We start from the raw sequence: 22,538 nt of genomic DNA, 5'->3' as shown, positions 1-22,538 counted from the left end.
TAGTGAACAGAACTTGCCTGGAGGGTGAAGGCAAGACTTTTACAAAGAAACGGCAAGAGCAGGGAATCATTTTACGATTCTCAATCTCCTGATTATATCAGACATAATTAATCAATAGCAGTATTTTCTTTTCTTACTGACACTGCATGTACTCACCATCCTTCTCAAGAGACTCCAGCAGCCACTATCAAACAATTACAGCTGGTTTGGAAGGTGGAACTCCCCCCAGTGAGACTTCTTGCCAAATATCCAGTTCTTTCTGCAGATGAATGATTCCTCCCCGGGGATGGGGGGATCGAATCAATCAGTGACCTCGGACTTCACTCTCCTGGGGCTCTTCAGCCACTCAGAGCCGCATCTGGTCCTGTTCTCCCTTGTGGCCACCATGTTCACCCTCGGCCTTCTGGGCAATGCCGTCCTCATCTTCCTGATCCACACCAACGCCAGGCTCCACACACGCATGTACTTTCTGCTCAGCCAACTCTCCCTGTTGGATGTTGGCTTTCCACTGGTCACCATCCCCAAGATGGCAGCTGACTTCCGCCAGGGAGAAGGTTCCATCTCCTTTGGAGGTTGTGCAGCTCAGATGTTCTTCCTGATGCTGCTGGGTGTCTCTGAGGGTGTTCTGCTATCCCTTATGTCCTATGACCGCTATGTTGCCGTGTGCCACCCCCTGCATTATCCTATGCTCATGAGACGTCAGGTCTGCCTGCTCATGGTGGGCACCTCCTGGTTGTCAGGTGTGCTGGTGGCCTCCATCCAGACCTCCATCACCCTGCATTTCCCTTACTGTGCCTCCCGCGCTGTGGACCACTTCTTTTGCGAGCTGCCCGCTCTGCTGAAGCTCTCTTGCGCGGACACCTCTGTGTATGAGTTGGTGCTGTCCATCTCGGGGGTGCTGATCTTGCTGCTGCCCCTGTCCCTCATTGCCACCTCTTACAGCCACGTGCTGGGGGTTGTTCTCCGCATGCGCTCAGCTGAGGCCAGACACAAGGCTTTCACCACCTGTTCCTCGCACATCATTGTGGTGGGGCTTTTTTACGGGGCAGCTGTGTTTATGTACATGGTGCCAGGAACGTACCACAGCCCACAGCAGGACAACGTGGTCTCTCTCTTCTACAGCCTCGTCACCCCCACACTCAACCCCCTCATCTACAGCCTGAGGAACCAAGAAGTTCGAGTGGCTTTGGTCAAGGTCCTTGGCAGAACTGGTTTCAGATCAAACAGAAGACCTCGTAGGGGGTGCTGAATTGTCCAAGGGACCTTCTTTTAATATATTTTATTTATTTTTTATAGAGAGGAAGAGAGAGAGATAGAGAGTTAGAAACATCGATGAGAGAGAAACATCGATCAGCTGCCTTCTGCACACCTCCTACTGGGGATGTGCCCGCAACCAAGATACATGCCCTTGACTGGAATCAAACCTGGAACCTTTCAGTCCGCAGGCTGACGCTCTATCCACTGAGCCAAACTGGTCAGGGCATGGGACCCTCTTTTACATCTAAGATCTTTTTTTTTCATTTGCAGTCCATGTGGTGCAAGGCTTCCTGTGGCCAGCTCCCTTCCTCCTCCCAGACTCACTTTTTTGTCTTGGGATTTGTAGAAAACAAACATAATGATCTCAGTCACTTAGACAAGAGGAGGAGTTGGGTTATTTAGTTTTAAACAGAAGGAGCTATTTACTATAAGCATGACAGCCCAGCATCAGATATGGACCCCAGCTCGGGGATATTTTGGCCACCTATTAGCTTCCTGCCTTACACCCATTCTTATGCTTTTCTGCACAGTGAGTGAAGGGTGTAAGATCCAACCCTTAAAATCCAAGCAAGAACAGGGATTCAGGTGCTGGTGCTCTGACAGGGATGCTGGGACAGGCCTGCCTGTGTTGGTTCTTAGCAGTGTCTTTGTCTGAGTCATGTTTAGGTTTTACAGAACTGGAAGACTGTCCCCAAGAGGACCCTGGTTGGGAAACCCAAGCACATGTTACTTCTTCTAAAAGTATTTTTATTGGTTTTTAGAGGCAGAGGAAGAAAGAGAGAGAAACATCGATGTGAGAGTGGAACATCGATCGGTTGCCTCCTGCACACCTGCTACTGGAGATCGAGTCTGCAACCAGGGCATGTGTCCTGACTGGAAATCAAACCATCAACCTTTCGGTGCGTAGGACGATGCCCAACTAACTGATCCACACTGGCCAGGGCAAGCATACGTTACTTTTGCCATCTCAGTTATTATAGAGCAGAGATGTAAGATGGTGAAGCTCACTCTTGAATGAACGTCAGGGCAATGTAAGATTGGATGTTGCCACTTTTAAACTTCTTATTCCACCAAGGGGAATGAGAATTAAGATTATTCAATTAAGGATTGCCTGGGAATGGTATATTCCTGGCCATTTCTTTGAAGAGATGTTTATCTAATGTATCATTGGGTTAAGAGCCATTTCTATGCATACAAAGGCCGAGTTGGCATGTCATCCTCAGCGTTTTGTTTTTGTTAATCCTCACCTGAGGATATTTCTCCTTGAGTTTTAGAGAAAGAGGAAGGGAGGGGGAGAGACAGAGAGAGGAAAACATTGATTCGAGTGAGACACATCGATTGGTTGCCTCCTGCATGCGCCCCAACTGGAGATGGAGACTGCAACCTAGGTACATGCCCTTGACCAAAATCAAACCCAAGATCCTTCAGTCTGCAGGCCAATGCTCTATCCACTGAGACAAACCAGCCAGGGCCTAAACATCTTGAATGGCAGGTACCAATTATGAGTGGGGTGGTGTGTGTGTTGAAGAACGGAGTTGTTGAGTGGGGCCTTTTAAATATTTGAACTGTGCCACCAAGCCCACACGCAAGCTCAAGCCTTATTTTCAAAGTGGGCTGGTACCAGACAATATAGGCATCAGGAATGCTACCTGTAGTATACTATCCTACAGTGTAATATCATAACTTAAGACAAATACCACATGATTCCCCTTAATGTGGGCTCTAATGAACAAAATAAACAAGCAAAGGAAATAGAAGCAGACTCATAGATACAGAGAACAACTGACAACTGTCGAAGGGGAGTGAGGTTGGGGGATGGATGGAAAAGGTGAAGGAATTAAGCCCCCCCCAAAAAAAAAACCCACCCAGACACAAACAACAGTATGGTGATCACCAGAGGGAAAGGGGTGGGGGAGGTATAAGAGGGTAAAGGCAGGATAAATGATGTTGGGAGGAGACTTGACTTTGGGCAATGAACACACAATACAATCTCCAGATGATGTATTATAGAATTATACACTTGAAACCTATATACTTTTATTAGCCAATGTCACCCCAATAAATGTGATTAAAATTTTTAAAAATATTGCCCAGCTGGCGTGGCTCAGTGGTTGAGCATTGACCTATGATCTAGGAGTTCCCAGTTTGAATCCTGGTCAGGACACTTGCCTGGGTTGCAGGCTCCATCCCCAGGAGGGGGTGTGCAGGAGGCAGCCAATCGATGATTCTCTCTCATCATTGATGTTTCTACTTCTCTCTCTCTCTCCCTTATTCTCTGAAATCAATAAAAATGTATTTAAAATTTTTAAAAGAATATTGTAACTTTACTACAGTATAAAATCATTACAATACTGTACTATATCAGGGATGGCTATATTAGAATTTATGTGGGTGATAAATGAGCTTTTACTTGTAAAGCCACCAGGGTTTTCTGCTATCATAGCATATACTCCAACAACACTATGAGTACATACTATTATTGTCTTATTTACAAACAGAGAAGCTGAGACACTGGGAGTTTAGGAAACATGTCCAAGATCCCTCAGTTAGGAAATTGGGGAGCTGGGATTCAAGTCCATGTTTCACAATGCTTCCAGCTGTGGCTCTTGAAGACTTACAGCAAGTAAAACAAATCAAGGCGAGGCGATACATCATTGTGGCGAGAATTCTCGTGCCTCCCATTGGGCGGGTCACTCTGAGGCCATAGGTGGATAGGTGATGGTCAAGGGAAAACTGGAAGCCCTCATCATGGTCTTGCTGCTCTAAGGATTGAGCAAGTGAGTGGGGTGGGGAGGGGATGTTTTATGCAGTTTTCCAAACCAGCAAGATTAAGCCAGAAGGACCTCCATCGCCCTTCCTGTGGGTTTCTCCCCCTGTTTTTGCCAAGTCCAGCATAACTTCCCTGAAGTTATAAGAAATAGACTTTAAATTAAAAAATAAACCAGAGATGTGTATATTCCTCCCCAAACTTAAAATACTTTTTAGAAATATTCCATTGTGTTGGCTGCAGTGAAGGGAACGTGGACAAGAGTAAGGGCTGATTGGTTTTACTTCTTAGACATTTCATGGACATTGCAGGAAGAGTGAAGGCTTTACACCATGTTCAGTGGGGAAAATGAAGAGCCTGGTTGTGGCTCTTCCTCGTCCTTCATCGGCATTACTGACCTTGTCAGAAATACTGGGTCTCTCGCCGAAACCGGTTTGGCTCAGTGGATAGAGCGTCGGCTTACAGACTGAAAGGTCCCAGGTTCGATTCCGGTCAAGGGCATGTACCTGGGTTGCGGGCACATCCCCAGTGGGAGATGTGCAGGGGGCAGCTGATCAATGTTTCTAACTCTCTGTCTCTCTCCATTCCTCTCTGTAAAAGAATCAATAAAATATATTTTTAAAAAAACTTACAAAAAAGAAAAGAAATACTGGGTCTCTCAACTCCCTCTCTCCTTCTTCTTTCTCATGCACAGTTGAAATCTCTAAACGATGAACTGCTTCATCACAAAGTGCACACATTTTTTTTTAAATAGACTAGAGGCCCAGTGCACAAATTCATGCACAGGTGGGGTCCCTAGGCCTAGCCAGTGATCAGGGCCGATTGTGGCCGTCTCACCCAATCCTGATTGGGGCCAGGCCAATCAGGGTTGGACCGATCAGGACCTGCCAGCCAGGGGAACGGATTTGGGGGAGAGACCGATGGAGGTTGGCCAGTCCTGATTGGGGCGGATCAGGACCTGCTGGCCAGGGGGAGGGACCAGTCAGGGAGAGGGACCTCGGGAGGTTGGCTGTGGGAACGCACTGACCACCAGGGTGCAGCTCCTGAGTTGAGCATCTGCTTCCTGGTGGTCAATGTGTGTCATAGCGGCGAGTTGACTGGTCATTCCGGTCGTTCAGTCGTAATAGTTGACTAGGCTTTTATATACATAGATAGTCACAGCAAAAATCGCCACCCATGGATGAGAGTGTTCGCTTCCCCAAATATGTCATCAACATTTTGAATGATAAAAGTTCACATTTTTGCCAGTGTCCTGGAAGAAAATTATATTTCTTCATTGTATTACTTTTAATATATCCCTGATTTCTAGTGAGGACAGACATCTTTTTATAGGCTTCGTGGACATTCAAGTTTCCTTGACTGTGAACTTTTTGTAAAAGTATGAAAAGCAAATCATGAAATAATCATCTTAAAAAGGGTGTAGTATATACAGCGTAGATAGACTGGACAGAGGGATGATTCACGTCCTGAGAGGGGTGGAGCCAGGCGGTGCAAGATTTCATCACCCAAGCTACTCTGAATGGCGCATAATTTTAAATTCATGAGTTGTTTATTTCTGGAATTTTCCATTTACTATGTTCTGACCGTGGTTAACCGAAGGTAACTAAAACCACAGAAAAGGAAACGGCGGATAAAGGGGACTACTGTGTATTAACACCACACAAAGCACACTCGAAAGTAAGGGTAATTATTAGAGATAAAGAAGAACATTTCACAATGATAAAAAGCTAAATTCATCAAGAAGAAATAAATATAAATGCTGTAGATTAATTTATTCCTCAATTCCATTACGGTAATCTCTGACTCTTCCGTGCTGTGTACTCCAAAGCTCCAAAGCAATCACTAGGGGGCGCCAGTGTTTCAAAATCAAGTAGGTTGGTCCCAAATTTCTCCAGGAGGCCTATTCCCCCGCGGGGATTTCTGCTATTTCTAGGGTTCTTGGGGGAAGTTCTCCCCCGGATAAGTGCCTCAGAGATCAGGGTTTCTCACCACCCCGGGGACAGCAGAAATGGAGGAAAAGGAAAAAGAAAGAACGGATGAGTGTTGCTTGCTTTCCTCACGAGGCCACATCTGGCAGTGGTTCCATCGAGGGCACACACTTACTTGGCATCTGGGTCTCTAACAATGCACTCAGGGCTCACCCAGGGCACAGGGATTGGGATATGAGCACTAAAGCTCATTTCTGAGAGACTGCAGGCCTACCTTCCTATCACTCCAAACCCCAGACTCCATTCTCCATGCCACCAGCTCACCATTCAACAGATATCTCCAGAACCAGAAAACAGAATTATATGGGCCACCCTAGACTTAGTGTGCCAGCCAGATAAGCAGGGGGAGAGGTAACAGGTGGAAGCAGAAAGAAGGAGCAAGCATTCTGGAGTCAACCAAACCTGTGTGTGACCTTGGGCAGGTGACTTTGCCTCTCAGAGCCCTGACTAGTCTTCATATTGTATACATGGGACCAGAAAGTCTTCATATATGTAAGCTATGCTGGCTCCAGTATTGTAATGATTAATAGAGTGGGCTTTGGAACAAAAAAATATCTGAGCAATTTGACCTCTCTGTGCCTCAAAGTCTTCCTCTAAAGAATAGGAGTAATGGCAAAACAAATAAAAGAATGGAGAGGGAACTTTGGGTGCAAAGTCAGAGAAGTGTGGGAAAGGGATGCTGTGTTGAGGGAGGACACTCCTTCTCATTGAATTTGAGTTTCAGGGAGATGGGACAACTATGAGAGAAGAGGATGAGTTCGGAGGCCACCCGTGGCTTACGCTGATTGTTCTGCTGTCCCGAGTTGTTGCGTGTGATCGCATCCTCACAGGGTGAGTTTCCCCGTTAGGACGCTGTGAGGCGCTGGTAAATCACCACACCAGCAGGTTTTCCAGTAAATAGTCTCTGAAATTGTTCGACAAAATTTAAAACCACAGTCTGATATTTGAAAACATAAAAACAAGACTGATAAGTCCAAATCAAACGTTTCCATGAAATCTCTTCTTCAGGCAACACGATGTCAACTGTTGGTTTTCACATTTACCCGAAACGTCATTACGTTGAAAAGTTATCTGTGGATTAGGTGTTCTCCATTTGCAATAATCCCTGTAGATGCACAGTGAGTAAATGAGTTTTTCATGGCACCTAAATAATTTCAAAAGAAAGGGTATAACCATTCTTTCAATGTTTTTTTATGCAGAGGAAGGAATAGGTAAAATGTGGGTGGTTTTTTGCCCTGACTGGTTTGGCTCAGTGGATAGAGCGTCAGCCTACGGACTCAAGGGTCCCAGGTTCAATTCCGGTCAAGGGCATGTACCTTGGTTGCGGGCACATCCCCAGGAGTGTGCAGGAGGCAGCTGATCGATGTTTCTAACTCTCTATCCCTCTCCCTTCCTCTCTGTAAAAAATCAATAAAATATATATATTTAAAATGTGGGTGATTTTTAGTATGTTTGCTATGAGGCAGGGCAGGATGCCTAAGAGTGCAGGTGCCCAGGGATGCCCCACCTAACCTCCTGCCTTCACAAATACTGTTTCTTTGGCCTGAATCATGTCCCTTCCCACTTTGGCCAACTAAACTCCCATTCATTTTCCATGTCTCATCTCAGAGTCGCCTCTTCAGCTTTTCTCTGACCACAAGTTGGGCCTCTATTACCCTCTCTCTTAGCATCACATGCTTCATAGCCCATGTCACATTATAACCACAAATTTATGATTTGTGAAAATCTGGATTTCTGTCTTTCTTCTCCACTCAACTGTGAGCTGGGTGAGGGGCGAATGCTTTCTTCACTTGGACCAGGGCTTGGCACATGGTAGTCATTCAATAAAAATTGAATGAATGAATGAATGAATGAACAGATAAATGAGCATGTGGACCTGTTCTTATAGTCTTTCCACCTAATTAAAAATTCATATGCTGCCATTACAAAAATGTGAATACCGGCTCACATGGTCCTCTTTGAAACTCATGCTTATTGTTTCAACAACAATGCCTGTCCTCCTGCCACCCTCTGTGCCCAGCCCCAGGCTGAGCAGTGTTGGGAAAGTAGAGAAAGCTCCATTCAAGGCTCGGCCCTTGGAAGTTCCATTCGTGGTGGGAGCACAGAGCTGGACACAGACACTCCCAGCCCAAATGCTTAGGGATGGGCCAAAACGCGAGTCCCAGGGCTGATGAGCAGAAGAGGGGAAATGTCTCTGAGGAAAGAAGAGTCTAGCACCTGGCCTGGAGAACAGAGTATGAGGAATCGTTAGTCTGGAACAGTGGTTCTCAACCTTCAGGCCCTTTAAATACAGTTCCTCATGTTGTGACCCAACCATAAAATTATTTTCGCTGCTATTTCATAACTGTAATGTTGCTACTGTTATGAATCATAATGTAAATATCTGATATGCAGGATGGTCTTAGGTGACCCCTGTGAAAGGGTCGTTCAACTACCAAAGGATTCGCGACCCACAGGTTGAGAACCACTGGTCTGGAGGGCTGGGAGCACTCTTAGTGAAGGGACTGCATACGTGAAGGTCTTGAGGCTTGAGAAAGCATGGTTTTAGGACAGAGAGAATGTGGGAACTACTACACAGGGGACTGGCAAGGTCAGCTGAAGCCATCCTATCTAATAAAAGAGAAAGATGCAAATTGACCGTGGCCCCGAACGCTTCCCATTGGCTAATCAGGGAGATATGCAAATTAACTGCCAACCAAGATGGCGGCCGGCAGCCAGGCGCCTGAAGCGAACAGGAGGCTTGCTTGCTCCAGTGATGGAGGAAGCCAAGGTTCCCCGCCTGCTGCTGCCAGCCTCTGAGCTACAACTCTAAGAAACATTGTTGCAAATATAGAAGGTAAACATTCCCCAGAAACCTGCTTTCAGCCAGCCGGGCTTCAGCCAGCAGGATCACAACAGTGTTACAATTATAGAACCCAAACAAACCCAGATCCCTGCTTTCAGCAGCAGAGTTCTCATAGCTGGAGCCAACCCTCAGAGCTAAAACCGGCTCTCAGCTCCAGTGACAGCCATAGAAGGTAAATAAATTCCAGAATTAAAAAAAAAAAAAGAAAAAAAAGGAGAGGTTGGGAGCCTCAGTTGCCCTCCAGCCTGAAAACAGCCATCATCCCCTCACCCAGACTGGCCAGGCACCCCAGTGGGGACCCCCACCCTGAAGCAACAATATGGCGGCTAATTTGCATACTGAAGGCAGGCGGCAATGGGAAAAGCTGTCCGTGGTCCGGAACCCGGATCTGTGAGCCTGCCAGGCGGGGAGCAATGCTTGAGGCTGTCCGTGGTCTGGGACCCGGATCTGTGAGCCTGCCAGGCGGGGAGCAATGCCTGAGGCTGTCCGTGGTCTGGGACCCGGATCAGTGACCTGGCAGGCGGGGGGCAGTGCTTGAGGCTGTCTGCAGTCTGGACCTGGATCCATGACCTGGCGGTCGGCGGGGAGCGCTTGAGGCTGTCCGTCCACGGTCCCGGGACCCGGATCTGTGACCCTGCCGGGTGGGGGGCAGTGCTTGAGGCTGTCCAAGGTCCCGGGACCCGGATCTGTGACCCTGCTGGGCGGGGGGCAGTGCTTGAGGCTGTCCATGGGACCAAGACATGGATCTGTGACCCTGCCAGGTGGGGGGCAGCACTTGAGACTGTCCGCGGTCCCGGGACCCGGATTCATGACCCTTCCCGGCGGGGCAGCAGCTCCCACAGGGGCGGATCGGCCAGGGTTGGGCAGGGCAGGACGCCTGGCTTCCGCCCAGCCCCAGTCACTCTGGGCAGGTGAGCAGTGCAGAGAGCCTCTGGACAGGGGAGGCAGGCCGGCGGAGGGCGGCCTGTACTCCCCACATGGCGGTGGTGACAGCTGTGAGCGCGCCAAGCGGAGCCTGCAGGCTGAGCTGAAGTAGCGCCTGCAGGCCATCAGCGCCCAGGAGTGGCTGTGCAAGACCTGCCTCCTGGTCCAGAAGGTGCAGGATCACAGGGACAGCCACCGTGGTGGGCCAGACTGACGTCCTCCTGGCCGCACCACGGGGGTTTGCGGATCTGCAAAGCCAGAGGCCTCCGGTGTGCACATCCCCCCCTGGCATGCAAACAACCCCCCTGGCATGCAAACATCCCCCAGCACACTGTCACCCTCCCACACCTGCAACAGTTGCAAACCAAGGCGTGCACAAGTTCCCCCCGCCTCTCCACCGCACTTCCATCAACCCGGCATGCCTAACACCCCCACAGGATGTGTACACATCCCCTCTGATGCTCTCACGTCCTTTGGAGAGTGTCTGGGTGTTCTGGGTGCTGAGAGTGGGCGCCTGTAAGATGACAGTGAGAGGGCGGAGTGGTGATGCCCTGTTTCCACGGAGGCCAGTGCAGCTACGAGATCACCTCTGGGGGGTTAATGCAGGTGCTGAGGTGGGAGCAGGTGCAGACAGACACACCTGGTGGGCACGGGCGGCCCTCGCTGAGGTGCCTTCGGTCAGTGTTCAAGATCAAGAACCCAGAGGCGGAGAGGAATTCCATCCTCTCAGTGAAACAATGGGATAGTCGGGGTGACTGTAGAGGAGGAATGTGCACTTTGGGTGCCAGCACCCATGAGCGAAGACTGCCCTGACTGAGCCTCGCTTGCTTGGGGCCTAGCGCACTCCTGCCGGGCAGCGGGTGATAGGACGTGCTTTTCTGAATTAATGAGAGGAAACGTTGATTCTTCTGCTGCCCACGAAGGTGGAAAGTGAAGTGGGGAGACATGTGGGGAGTGAGCGAGGTTCCCTGTCTGGGGGTTCCAAATCTGCTGTTGGTTTCTTTCACCACTGACTAGAGATATACAGGGTGTCCCCCAAAATGTATACACACTTTGAACACCTACTAATTCCAATGGTTTTAAGCATAAGAAAGAAACAACAATGGAGCTGTTATCTGTTAAAAGTGTGGGCGCAAACAGGTAGTTGGACATTCCCTGAGGGGTCTCAGATTGGAGAGGGTGAAGGCCAGACCTAGGGGCCCTTTCTCCACCCCGCCCCCACCCCAGTGCATGAATTTCGTGCACCGGGCTACTAGTGTTTTAAATAACCCTGATGCCAAGCAGGTGAGGTTGGGCTACATCCCACGGCCAGAGAACAGCAGCAGCAGCTGTTGTGGAAGTAGGGCAGGGAGGGCAGGCAAGTTGTTCCAATGAGAATCAGACTGGTTGCTAGGAAACATGGAGCAGGTTGTGCACTGCACTAACCTCAAGAGGTCGCCATTCACAGACTGCAGTGAGAAAGGTGCTTACACATGCACACATGCACACATGCACATGCACACGCACATATAGAATCATATGGAATCATGCCATATAGTGGCACTTTGTGTAGGGAGAAAACTGAAGAACTTAGGTTCAGGTTCATTTTCATCTTCCAAAAACTTTTCAAGTAATAATAATTAGAGAATGGACAAAAGACTTGAACATTTGAACACCTCACCAAAAAGGATATACCGGTGATGAAAAAGTAAATGAAAAGATGTTCGACATCATTAGCCATTAGGGAAATGCAAATGAAAGCCGTGATGCGATATCATGACACACCTGTTAGAATGACTAAAACCAAACACTGACAATACCAAGTGCTGTCAAGGGTGCAGTGCGAACAGGACTCTCACACGTTAGTGGTGGGGCTGCAAAATGGTGTGGCCACGCAGGAAAATGACGTGACAGTTTCTTATAAGTTAAACTTACACTTCGTATAAACCAGCAATCTCACTTCTGGGTATTTACCCTGGAGAAATGGAAACACGTTCCCAGCCAAAACCTAGAAGCAACTTAAATTCCTTCAACTACAACATGTCTAAAGAAACAGCGGTCCACCCACACAATGGAATAATACTGAGCAGTGAAAAGGAATGAACTATTGACACAGACAACCTGAGTGGTTCTCCAGAGTCTTGTTCTGAGTTTAAGAAGCCAATCTCAACAGGTAGTATACCAGAGAATATGATTTATGGACATTCTCAAGATGACAAAATCATGGGGGTTGTGTTGACCAGATTAAGGTCACCACAGGTCAGGGAAGGGGGGGGACTACCAAGGGGCTGCAGAAGGGGGTGTCTTTGGGTGATGGAACAGTTCTGTTTTCTGACTGTGGTGCCGGTGACGTGAACTACACAAGTAACACAATTTCATAGAGCATTTCAAAGCAACTGAGTCCATAGAAAAGCTGGTGAACTCCAAAAAAAGTCTTCAGTTAACAGTGTTGTACCAAAGTCACGGTGCTGGTTTTGATAATTATACTATAAATATATAATTATATGTGATTTTATACATTAATATAAAATATATAATTATATATGGATATGTTATATAATACATAATTATATCTCTTATATGTCATTATGTGATTGTAAGATGTTTTTATTGGGGGAGGCTGAGTGAAGGACACATGAGACTTCTCCGTACTGTGTTTGCAGCTTCTCTGTGGATCTAAAATTATTTCAACACTAAGCAGGTTTTAAAAAAATAAAAAGAACGTGTGCTTTACTAACATTTTCTGTTTTACTAGGTTGACTCTTTAGCTTCCAGCCTATTTTGATGTGTGTAATGCAGTTTCCATGTGCCAAGACAAGTAGATTTACTGATTATATTATCCACTTTTTCTCAACCCCTCATCCAAAATGAGCCTATAGCAGCCCCAGCCAAGCTGCTCAGTTGGTTGGGGCATCGTCCCATACTCCAAGAAGGTTGCGGGTTTGATTCCCGGCCCGGGCACATATGTAGGTTATGGTTCGATCCCTGGCCTGTGTGTACAGGAGGCAACCGATTGATGTTTCTCTCTGACATTAATGTCTCTCTCTCTCTCTCTCTCTCTCTCTCTCGCTCTTCCTTCCTCTCTCTCTAAAATCAATAAAAACATGTCGTTGGGTGAGGATTTTAAAAAAAAATAGAATGACCTTTCATTTCTAGGTAGATCCCCAAAAGTATTGAAAGCTGGGTCTCCAAGAGATATTTGTTCCTAACAGCATTATTTACAATAGCTAAACCATGGAAGCAACCCAAGTGTTATGAATGGGTAAGCAACATGTGATGTATATGTACGATGAAATATTATTCAGCCTTAAAAAGAAAGGAAATTCTGGCACACGCTACCACATGGACGAAGCTTGCGGACATTATACTGAGTGAAATAAGCCAGTCACGGAGGACAAACACTGTGTGGTTCCGCTTATATCAGGTACAGAGAGTAGTCAAAATCACAAAGACAGCAAGTGAAATGGAGGCTGCCAGGGCGGGGGGGAGGGGTACCGGGAATTCACGTTTAATGGGGTCAGAGCTCCAGCTCTACAGGATGAGGGGTGTTCTGGTGATGGGTGGTGGTGAGGCTGCCCAGCAATATGAGTGTATGAAACGCCACTGACCTGTCCACTTAGAAATAGTAAAGAGGTTAAAAACACAGTTTTACAATGTGAAAAACACACACGGTGAGATGCCTCTTCACACCCACTAGAGTGGCTATAATAGGAAAAGATAAGCAATAAAAGTGTTGATGAGGATGTGGAGAAATTGAAACGCTTGTGCCCTGCGGGTGGGAATATAAAACGGTGCAGCCACTGTGGGAAACAGCTTAGCGGTTCCTCAGAAAGCGAAACATAGGGTTGCTACATGACCCAGCAATTCTGCTCCGAGAGATAGACCCAAAAGAACTAAAAACAGGGACGCGAACAGAAACCTATCCAGAGCAGAAACATGTTCATAGCAGCACTATTCATGGCCACCCAATGGTGGGAACAACCCAAGTCCATCAAAGAGTGACTGAATAAACAAAATTAATATTCACCATGGAAAGGAATGAAGCTCTGACACAGGCTACAATGTGGATGAGTCTTGACAACCCTACATGGAGTGAAAGAAGTCAGACACAAAAGGTTACACACTGTGAATGACTCCATTGGCATGAAATGTCCAGAACAGGCAAATCCACAGAGACAGAACGCAGACTGGCAGCTGCCAGAGGCGGGGGAAGAGGGAAATGGGGAGTGACTGATAATGGAGACAGTTTTATTTTGGGGTGATGAAATGTTCTGGAACTAGATAGAGGTGATGGTTGCACATCATTTAAATGTGCTAAATGCCACTAAATTTCTTACTTTAAAATGATTCATTGATGGCGTATGAATCTCACTTCAATTTTAAAAAATGAACGTTAGGAGGCCATTGCTCCAGCAGTGAGGAGCCATGGACATATCCCAGTGGTTGGCTGGACCAGCAGAGCTTGGGGAATTCTGCTGGGCCCAGTCCCCACATGAGGGTCCCCCCAAAGAGACCTGGACCCCCCAGTACCTCGGGCTCAGGAGTAGAGTGAAGCGCCCAGAACAAGCTACGGTCACCTCCTCCCCAAAGACGCAGGCCCAGCAGGAGAGCGTGTGGAGTGGACAAGTAGCAGATGCCCTAACAAGACACAAGGAACGGAACCTGAGTTGCAAGGATGGAAGGTCAACTGGGCTCTGCCAGGTCCATGTGCTCCCTCCTGCGCGGGTCCCAGACCTCCTCCAGGGCCCAGGACGTTCTCCCAGCAAGAGCTGGCTCACATCCTGCCAGACATCCCCACAGCCAGAAGGGACACCTCCCACAGGGGACTGGGGACAGAGGGAGGCAGGGAAAGACACCAGCAAGCTTGCTGTGTGACTGCAGGGAAGTGGTTTTGCCTCTCTGGGCCTCGGTTCACTGGTCTTTATAATGAAAACAAAATAAAGTGGGAAATGCCCTGTGTGTGTAAGCCCTGCTAAGAGGTTCTAGATCTGGGTCTTTCATCAAAGAGTTGTAAGAGCTTCGGAACAAGAGAGATTGTGAGATTGGTTGTTCTCGCCTCTTCACCCTATGAATGGAAGTAAGATGCCTACCTTCGACGGTTAGTATGAAGCATGTCAACCTCCCTGTCGCGGGGGCACAGGCACAGAAGCACGGAAGAAATGTTCGCTGTGAGCAGCGGGGGTGGGGAGCCAGTGCAGGAGAGGCAGGTCATGTCTCCGGGGTGGTGGCCACTGTGAAGGCGGAGCTGGAAGAGTGAGCGGGGCCCAAAGAGACCAGGGAAAGGACAGGCAGGAAGTCTAAGAGCACCAAGATGGGAGCCAGGTGCTGGGAAGGAGAGGAGGGGTCGGAGAGGAGATAGAGGCCAGGCAGGGTGCAGTGAGTGGGGCGAGGGCCTGGTGGCGGGGTGGTCAGCAGCACCAGCGCTGTTCGCGTACGGATGAAGGACGGGACTGAGGTAAGCGCTGAACTGGGTTGGACACGGGGCCTGGGGGGGGCTGGGCAATCCCAGCAAAGGTGGGACGTGGTGGGACCCCCAAGAGGTATGTCCGGACCTTCGGGCTGAGAGCTCCAGGGACACAGTGACGTTGACCAGAGAATGGGTGTGGAATCCATGACTTACTTGCCCATCCATCTGGTCCTCTCCTAGTGAGTTCCGTGAAGATGGATGGGACCATGATGTGTGTGTGTGTGTATGTGTGTGTGTGTGTGTGTGTGTGTGTGTGTGTGTGTGTGTTGTGCACATGCCAGGAGCCGGTCCATCCTTGCTGTTTCAAGGGACCTGGCATATATGGCATACTGTTCTTAATATGTTTGCTCCCCTTCTTGGCACTATGTGTTTTAACCAAGGTCACCTCTCTGAGAAAGGTTGTTTCCCCAGGTAGGGATTTTCCTCTGAAGTTAGGGAGGGAATAAAACCCCTTAACTAAGTGCCAGGCGGGTAATTAATCACTTTAACTACGAACAATCATGCTTAAGCTACATAATCTTTACTCCCTGGAATGGAGATAAGAAACGCCCTAATCTTTGGAATAGAGATTGATAGGATTGGAATCAACTGGTATAAATACAGATGTAACAAGACAACAGGACACAGAACCTAGACACAGAACCTACACAGAACCTAGAGACAGAAGAACTTTGCTGGAGAGAACATGGCAAAAGATCCTGGACAGAACCTGGCTACAGAACTTGGTTGGAGAACCTAGACAGAACCTGGCTGAAGAACCCTGCTACAGAACCTGGCAACCGAACCTGGCTGGAGAACCTAGTGAGAGAACATGGCTACAGAACCTGGCTGGAGATCCTAGACAGAACGTGGCTGGAGAACTGGCTACAGAACCTGGCTGGAGACCTGACAAGAGAACCCGGCTATGATGATCACCTGAACGCTGCCTCTGTGTCATTCCTTCTTCGCCGACTCCGTCCACACCTTTGGGGACCCCTGGACCTGTTGGGGTTGGACCCCAGCGTGCACAGATCATAATTAAGCTGGACTACATCTTGTATTCACCCAGTTTAAAGTGTAAAACATCCCCCCCCACCCCAGTCAGTTTTGCTCAGTTGTTAGAGCATCAGCCTATGGACTGAAGAGTCGCAGGTGCAGTTCCGGTCAGGGGCATGTACCTCAGTTGCAGGCTCTATCCCCGGCCCCGGTTGGGAGGAGTGCAGGAGGCAACCTATCAATATGTCCCTCTCACGTCAATGTTTCTCTCTGTGTGTCTCTTCCCCTCTCTCTAAAAATCAACGGGGAAAATATCCTCGGGTGAGGATTAACAAACAAACAAACAAAGAGTAGAACATCCATGCACATCTCCCTACTCTCGTTTTCTTGTCTCTCTCTATCTCCCGTCCTCCCTCCTCCTCCTCTCCCCCTTCCCTCTCCCTCTTTTTCTCTCTCTCCCTTTCCTCCCTCTGAGATAATCAACACCCTACATCAAGTGTTTATCACTCTCATGTATGTTTTTCACCTTTCTACATGGGATGTCCCCGCGAACAATATACAAAACCGTGTTGCACGTGTTTGAAGTGTACATAAGCGGCATTATTCTGTGTACCTCCTTCAGTGACGGTTTTTCCTCTGCCCAGCACAATGCTTTTAAGATTCACCCGGTTTGGTGTGAGCAGTTCCTCATGTCCTCCATTTCTAGAGACGCCGACAGAGTGGAGGATCACATTGGACGGGTGCACCGCTAGTGGGATACTGCTCTTTCGGAACGTCCTAGAACGTGCCTCACCACGCGCCATCAAGACAAGTGCTCTGCGGGGGAGTGTCTGGGTCCGGAGAGGGGCCCTGTCTCTGTCACTGTGGCGGATTGCCTGTCCTCAGCTGGGCCAATGCATCCCTGAGGAAGCTCTGTAAGTGGTCAACGAACCAACGAGGGCGTGAGACAGGGTGTGCAGACTTCCCGGGCAGGGAGGAGAGCAACAGGGCAGCAGGCAGCGGGACCAGGGAGAAGGCTCCGCTCCGGCCCACAGAGCACAGTCATATGAGGACAGAGAATCGAGTGGCCGCTGTGGCCCGAGCTACAGGAGAGGGAAAATGTTGAGGTGGGTCTTGAAAGGTGAAGAGAAGTCCCAAGGGAAGAGCACTAGAGGCAGATGAGCCATCAGGTGCAAAGGCCCGGAGGCAGGCCCAGTCTTGGACCAAGAGGCCTGTGTGGCTGGGGGATAGTCATGTGAGTGTGGAGACTGAGGAGATGGGCAGGGACTAGACTTCGCGAGATTCTGATTTTATTTTTTTTTTACTTTTAAAAAAATATTCCACATATACATGATACCATGCAGTGCTTGTCTTCTCTGTCTGACTTATCTCTCTTAGCGTAAGGCCCTCAAGGTCCATCCATGTTGTTACGAATGGCAGGATTTTCTTCTTTTTCATGGCTGATGATATTCCATGGTGTGTGTGTATATATATATATCGTATTTTTTCTTCTTAAAAATATGTGTTTTTTTTCAGAGAGGAAGGGAGAGGGAGAGACAGATAGAAACATCAATGATAAGAGAGAATCATTGATCGGCTGCTTCCTGCACGCCCCCTACTGGGGACGGAGACGAAAACCCCAGGCATGTGCCCTGACCAGGAATCAAACCATGACCTCCTGGTTCACATAGGTCAATGCTCAACCACTGAGCCACACCGTCCTTGTGGGAAACCGCCTATTGTCTTCACTGGCAGAGAATTGTAGACATAGAACCCAGAAGGCTGCTGATCCTTGAAGCCTTGGCAAAGGTCAGGGCTGTGCACCCATTGTTAGTCCAGACAATGGTAGCTGAAGCAACTTCCCCATTTGTTATTATGTAAATCCTTGCTGATGGGTTAGTCTGCCTATTACTGGAAATTGCCTGCCTAAGGGCTATGGGTGTATCCCAAACCAATAAGAGGTTGGCGCGGCCTGAGCACCAGTGGAAGTCCTTCCTCTGGAGTTGGACTTACCCGCCTGGCCCCCCAATATTCACAAATCATCTCTTGTCTTTTCTCTTTCATTTGTGTGCGGCTCCTCTTCCAGATCCTGAACCCTGAACCACGCGGGACGTGGAGGGAAACATTTACCACACGTCCTGGCTAAGCCACATTTTCTTGATCCATTCATCCCCTGATGGTCGCCTCGGTTGTTTCTATGTCTTGGCTATTGTGGATAATGCTGCAATAAACAAGGGGGTAAAGATATCCCTTCGATATCCTGTTCATTGAATGCATAGGGGTGCATATAACGTTCTGAGAAAGATGTTTAAGATGTTTCATTTGAATTATATATTTTTTAATCAGGTGAAGATACCCTAACAAAGAGACTTACATAATACCAAATTAAAACATCAGAATGCTTTGCAAATTTTGACTGAAACTTAGAATTAAGTTATATCTGCGCAATGTCCAAGAAAGTCTTTATGCAAATATTTTTCATTGAAATGACATTTCTAAACCACCACCAGGACATCACAAGCATCATTTGATCATGGTTTAGATTCAATGAATATAATTCATTTTTTGTTTTTTTGGTTTTTTTCAGATTTTATTTCAGATGTTGTTCTGAAACAGATCACAGCCTCGTATGATTAACAGCAAGCCTTAAACTACCTTCAAAGTCTTGAATTTCACTTTTAAAATAAATTACAGAAACAATTTTAGTGACGGTGTTGGAAGCTTCATGGATCACGTTAGAAATTTTGCTGACTTGGGTAGTTTTCCGCAGAACGGCGTCGTCTTTTCAGTTTTGCATCGAGCAGATCTGTGAATCTGAATGGCAATGTCACGCCCATATCAATATTATGTTTTTTGAAGTTCTATGGTTTCACATCTGAAAAGTCTCAATTACTTTTAGCCATACACTGTAGTGTTTTAAAAGTCTTATATTACTTTCTAAATGCTTTCCATCTGCTTTACAAATATTCTTTGACATAAAACAAATTTTTTTCTGGAACTTTTTTATTATTCAAATGCTTTTTGGTGTGATACTGAATAACAATGTCCTTTTCCCTTTTCCTTATTGACTATTAAAAATGTTCCGTATTGGAGCTAAAGTAAACAAAACATGGTTGCCGTGCAGATGAAATATTTAAGCATCAGCCTTTCCCACTTTAATGAACAGCTTTTGAACAGCATTTGCATCCAATATTTTTTTAAAATATATTTTATTGATTTTTCACAGAGAGGAAGGGAGAGGGATAGAGAGTAAGAAACATCGATGAGAGAGAAACATCGATCAGCTGCCTCCTGCACACTCCCTACTGAGTATGTGCCCGCAACCAAGGTACATGCCCTTGACCGGAATCGAACCTGGGACCCTTCAGTCTGCAGGCCGATGCTCTATCCTTTAGCCAAACCGGTTAGGGCTGCATCCAAAGTTTATATCCTGTTACCATAAATTACCCATATTTTTGTTTTTTAAAATTTGTTTTTTATGCCCCAAATATAAAGTAATTGTTATGTTTTACAGAGAGGCTTACACAGTAGCAAAACCGCTCCAGGCTGCTCTGGCTTCTGCAAGTTTTGGAGGTTCCAGTGCTGCAACTCACTATAAACATCATTTCTTCTCTCTCCGCCCACAGGTACAGCAGGATGTTGTTCCTGATACTTAGTGGGAACATTGAAAAGCTTGCTCAAGCTTCGCTGCATTTCCATTCTGGAAGCTTTCTCTCAATGGTTTATCCTGTGCTTTTCATTTTATAATTATGAGGACATTGCACATTTGCTACTTACATGAAAATCACAAGGCACCAAGAATAACAACCGAAGTAAATCCTAGCTATTTGAAACTAGAACCAACCTGGAAATGTGAGGGTGAGGATGAACGGGTGCATCTCCTGTAAGCCAGAGCAGTTCATACACGGACAACCACGCTGCTCGCAGGGACAGCAGTCAAACTGGCAAAGTTTGACAAATGTTTCTCAGGTGTCACCAGTGCATCAAAATTCATGGCAACGTTCAGCAACAATTAGCTCGAAATGTTGTTTACATGAGTTCTACTACTCTTTGGAAGGAATACAAGGGTATTTTCTAGACAGTGCCAAACACCCTGGGATTTTAGCAATGGAACAATTGTGCCGGTGCATACTGTCTATATCATAGCCTTGGATGAGCAATAGGAGGTCATGGTTGCTCTTGACAGGCAAGGACGGGCAATGTTGTTGTTGCTGCTGCTGCTGTTTTAATCCTCACTCGAGGATATTTTTCATTGATTTGAGAGAGAGAGGGAGAGGGAGCAAGGGCAGGCAATGTTTTGAGGGGTGTTGGGGTCCAATGGAGCAAAGCCAAGGGGGAGTGGCTAGAGGGGTATTTGGTATGAAGAAGGGATTCTTTCACCGATGGAAGAAATTCTGGAATTGTGTCTTAGTTTGGGTTCCCCCAAGACCCAATGACCATTTGGGAAAGGAAGGTGTGAATGAGCAGGTTCCTGCTCTGGTCAGTCGAGGGGTGGTCCTTCTAGAGGCCTCTGAGAGATTGTAGCACACACCCCAGAACTGCCTCACTCAGGAGTGATGAAGCCAGGACTTCACCCAGTACGCCCGGTCCCTCGCTGTCCAAAGGTCACTCCTGGGGGTGTCAGCTCTCAGCACTTCCTTGTTACCCCATGTGCGAGCTTAGCCAGTTCCTGTGGACATAGAGAGACAGGGAGTGGAGGTGAGACATGGTCCGTGCACCTGGGAGCCATGCACCAAGCTGCCAGTGACATCCTGCAGGCAGGCTGTGAGCGGAGTGGTGAGCTCACTGATGGAAATAATGCAGCAGATGGGTGTGGGGTCCTGTTGCGGGGGGAAGCGGGGAGAATTGATGAGTGTCTGAACTAATGACAGGATGAAGTCCAGGGTGCAATGGAGGGGCTGGCCTTGGCCAGGACCACGGACAGCTCCTCATTTCCTCTCTGATTGCTCCAGAGATCCAGGTGGAAGGGCAAGCCTCACCTGGGTCTCTGAGTTCCTTCTCAGAAGACCCCAAGCCACGGCAGCTGCTGCTTATACTGTCCCTAAGCCTGCACCTTGTTACGGGGCTGGGGAACCTACTCATCGTCCTGGCCATCGCCACTGACGCCGGCTCCCCACGCCCAGGTACTTCTCCCTGGCCTACCTGGCCGTTGTGGACATGCTTCACTTCCACCATCATCCCCTATATGCTGGCCAACCACGTGTCAGGACACAAAGGGATCCCTTCCTCTGGCTGCCTGACCCAAATGTCCTTCATCTGGTGTGCTGGCATTGACAGCTTCCTGCTGACTGCCGTGGCCTACAGCCCCTATGCGGCCATCTGCCACCCGCTGCACTACGCCACATCTGTACCACCACAGCTCTGTGGCTCCTGGGGGTGGCGTCCTGGACCGCAGCCTTCGGAAATGTCCTGACCCACATGGTATTGCTAACCCACCTCTCATTCTGCACCCACAATCGGGTCCCTCTCCCCCTCCCCACGCCCCCCCACTTCTTCTGCAACCTAGCCCTTTTCTGAAGCAGGTCTGCTCCGACACCTTTCCCCATAATGTAATGGTGTACACCGTGGGTGCCCTGCCCATCATCATCATCACTATCCCCTTGGTGGGCATATAGGTCTCCTACACATTCATCTTTGCTGCCGTCCTGAGGGTCCCATCCACGAGAGGCGAGCAGAGGGCTTTCTCCATTGGTGGCTCTCATCTCTCTGTGGTGCCGCTGCTCTATGGGGTGCTCATTGGGTTTATTTCAGCCCCATGTTCTCCCACACGGCCCACAGGACACGGCGCTGCAGTGATGTACGCTGTGGTCACGCCCCTGCTGAACCCCTCACCTGCAGCCTACGCAACAGCAGCACAAAGGGCGCCTTGGGTGCCTTGGCAGCAAGAAGCCGGTTTTTAGTTAGTGACCACGGCATTGGGCTGCCCACCTGAGTGTCCACACGGAGTGTCCGTCTGTCCTGGATTTCCCGGTCTGGGCCCAACCTTAGAATATCGTCTTGGTTCATTTCTTTACTACTTCATCCTCCCAACAGCTACTTAGTAAGCATCTATTAGAGTGTAGGCACTCTTTTAAGGGTTGAGGGTATAGCAGGAAACAAAATCCTTGCCTCAGTAGGAACCAGCAGTCTCAGAAAGAACCAACGAGCCCACACCTTGATGTCAGACTTCTGGTCCCCAGAACTGTGAGAGAATAATGCTCATTATTTAAGCCAAGCGGTTTGTGGTAGTTCGTTGCAGAAGCCCTAGAAAACTAGGGCTTCTTACAGCAAGTAAGCTATGAATCCTAGCACAGAAAGTGGAGTCATCACAAAAATGAAGAATCCGTTGGTGGTCTGGTGGTCAGGACACGTATGTTG

The 22,538-nt window shown here is 48.1% G+C and overlaps 1 protein-coding gene and 1 pseudogene across 2 annotated transcripts; both read left to right on the top strand.

Annotated features, from left to right (window-relative positions):
- Window positions 1-286: 286 nt before the first annotated feature.
- LOC308519358 (olfactory receptor 2Z1-like) lies at window positions 287-1,249 on the top strand (the record flags this gene model as incomplete). Its single annotated transcript, XM_081091323.1, has 1 exon — window positions 287-1,249. One exon carries the CDS (start codon window positions 287-289, stop codon window positions 1,247-1,249), a length of 963 nt encoding a protein of 320 aa, XP_080947449.1.
- Window positions 1,250-20,908: 19,659 nt separating this feature from the next.
- On the top strand, window positions 20,909-22,085 carry LOC308519356 (olfactory receptor 1f45-like; annotated as a pseudogene). Its single transcript has 2 exons — window positions 20,909-20,957; window positions 21,134-22,085. The product of its transcript is annotated as an olfactory receptor 1f45-like (transcript).
- Window positions 22,086-22,538: the final 453 nt, after the last annotated feature.

This window comes from Myotis nattereri (assembly GCF_964212035.1).
Source record: "Myotis nattereri genome assembly, chromosome: 5".
Lineage (NCBI taxonomy): Eukaryota > Metazoa > Chordata > Mammalia > Chiroptera > Vespertilionidae > Myotis > Myotis nattereri.
This window is presented reverse-complemented; position numbering and strand designations above follow the sequence as displayed.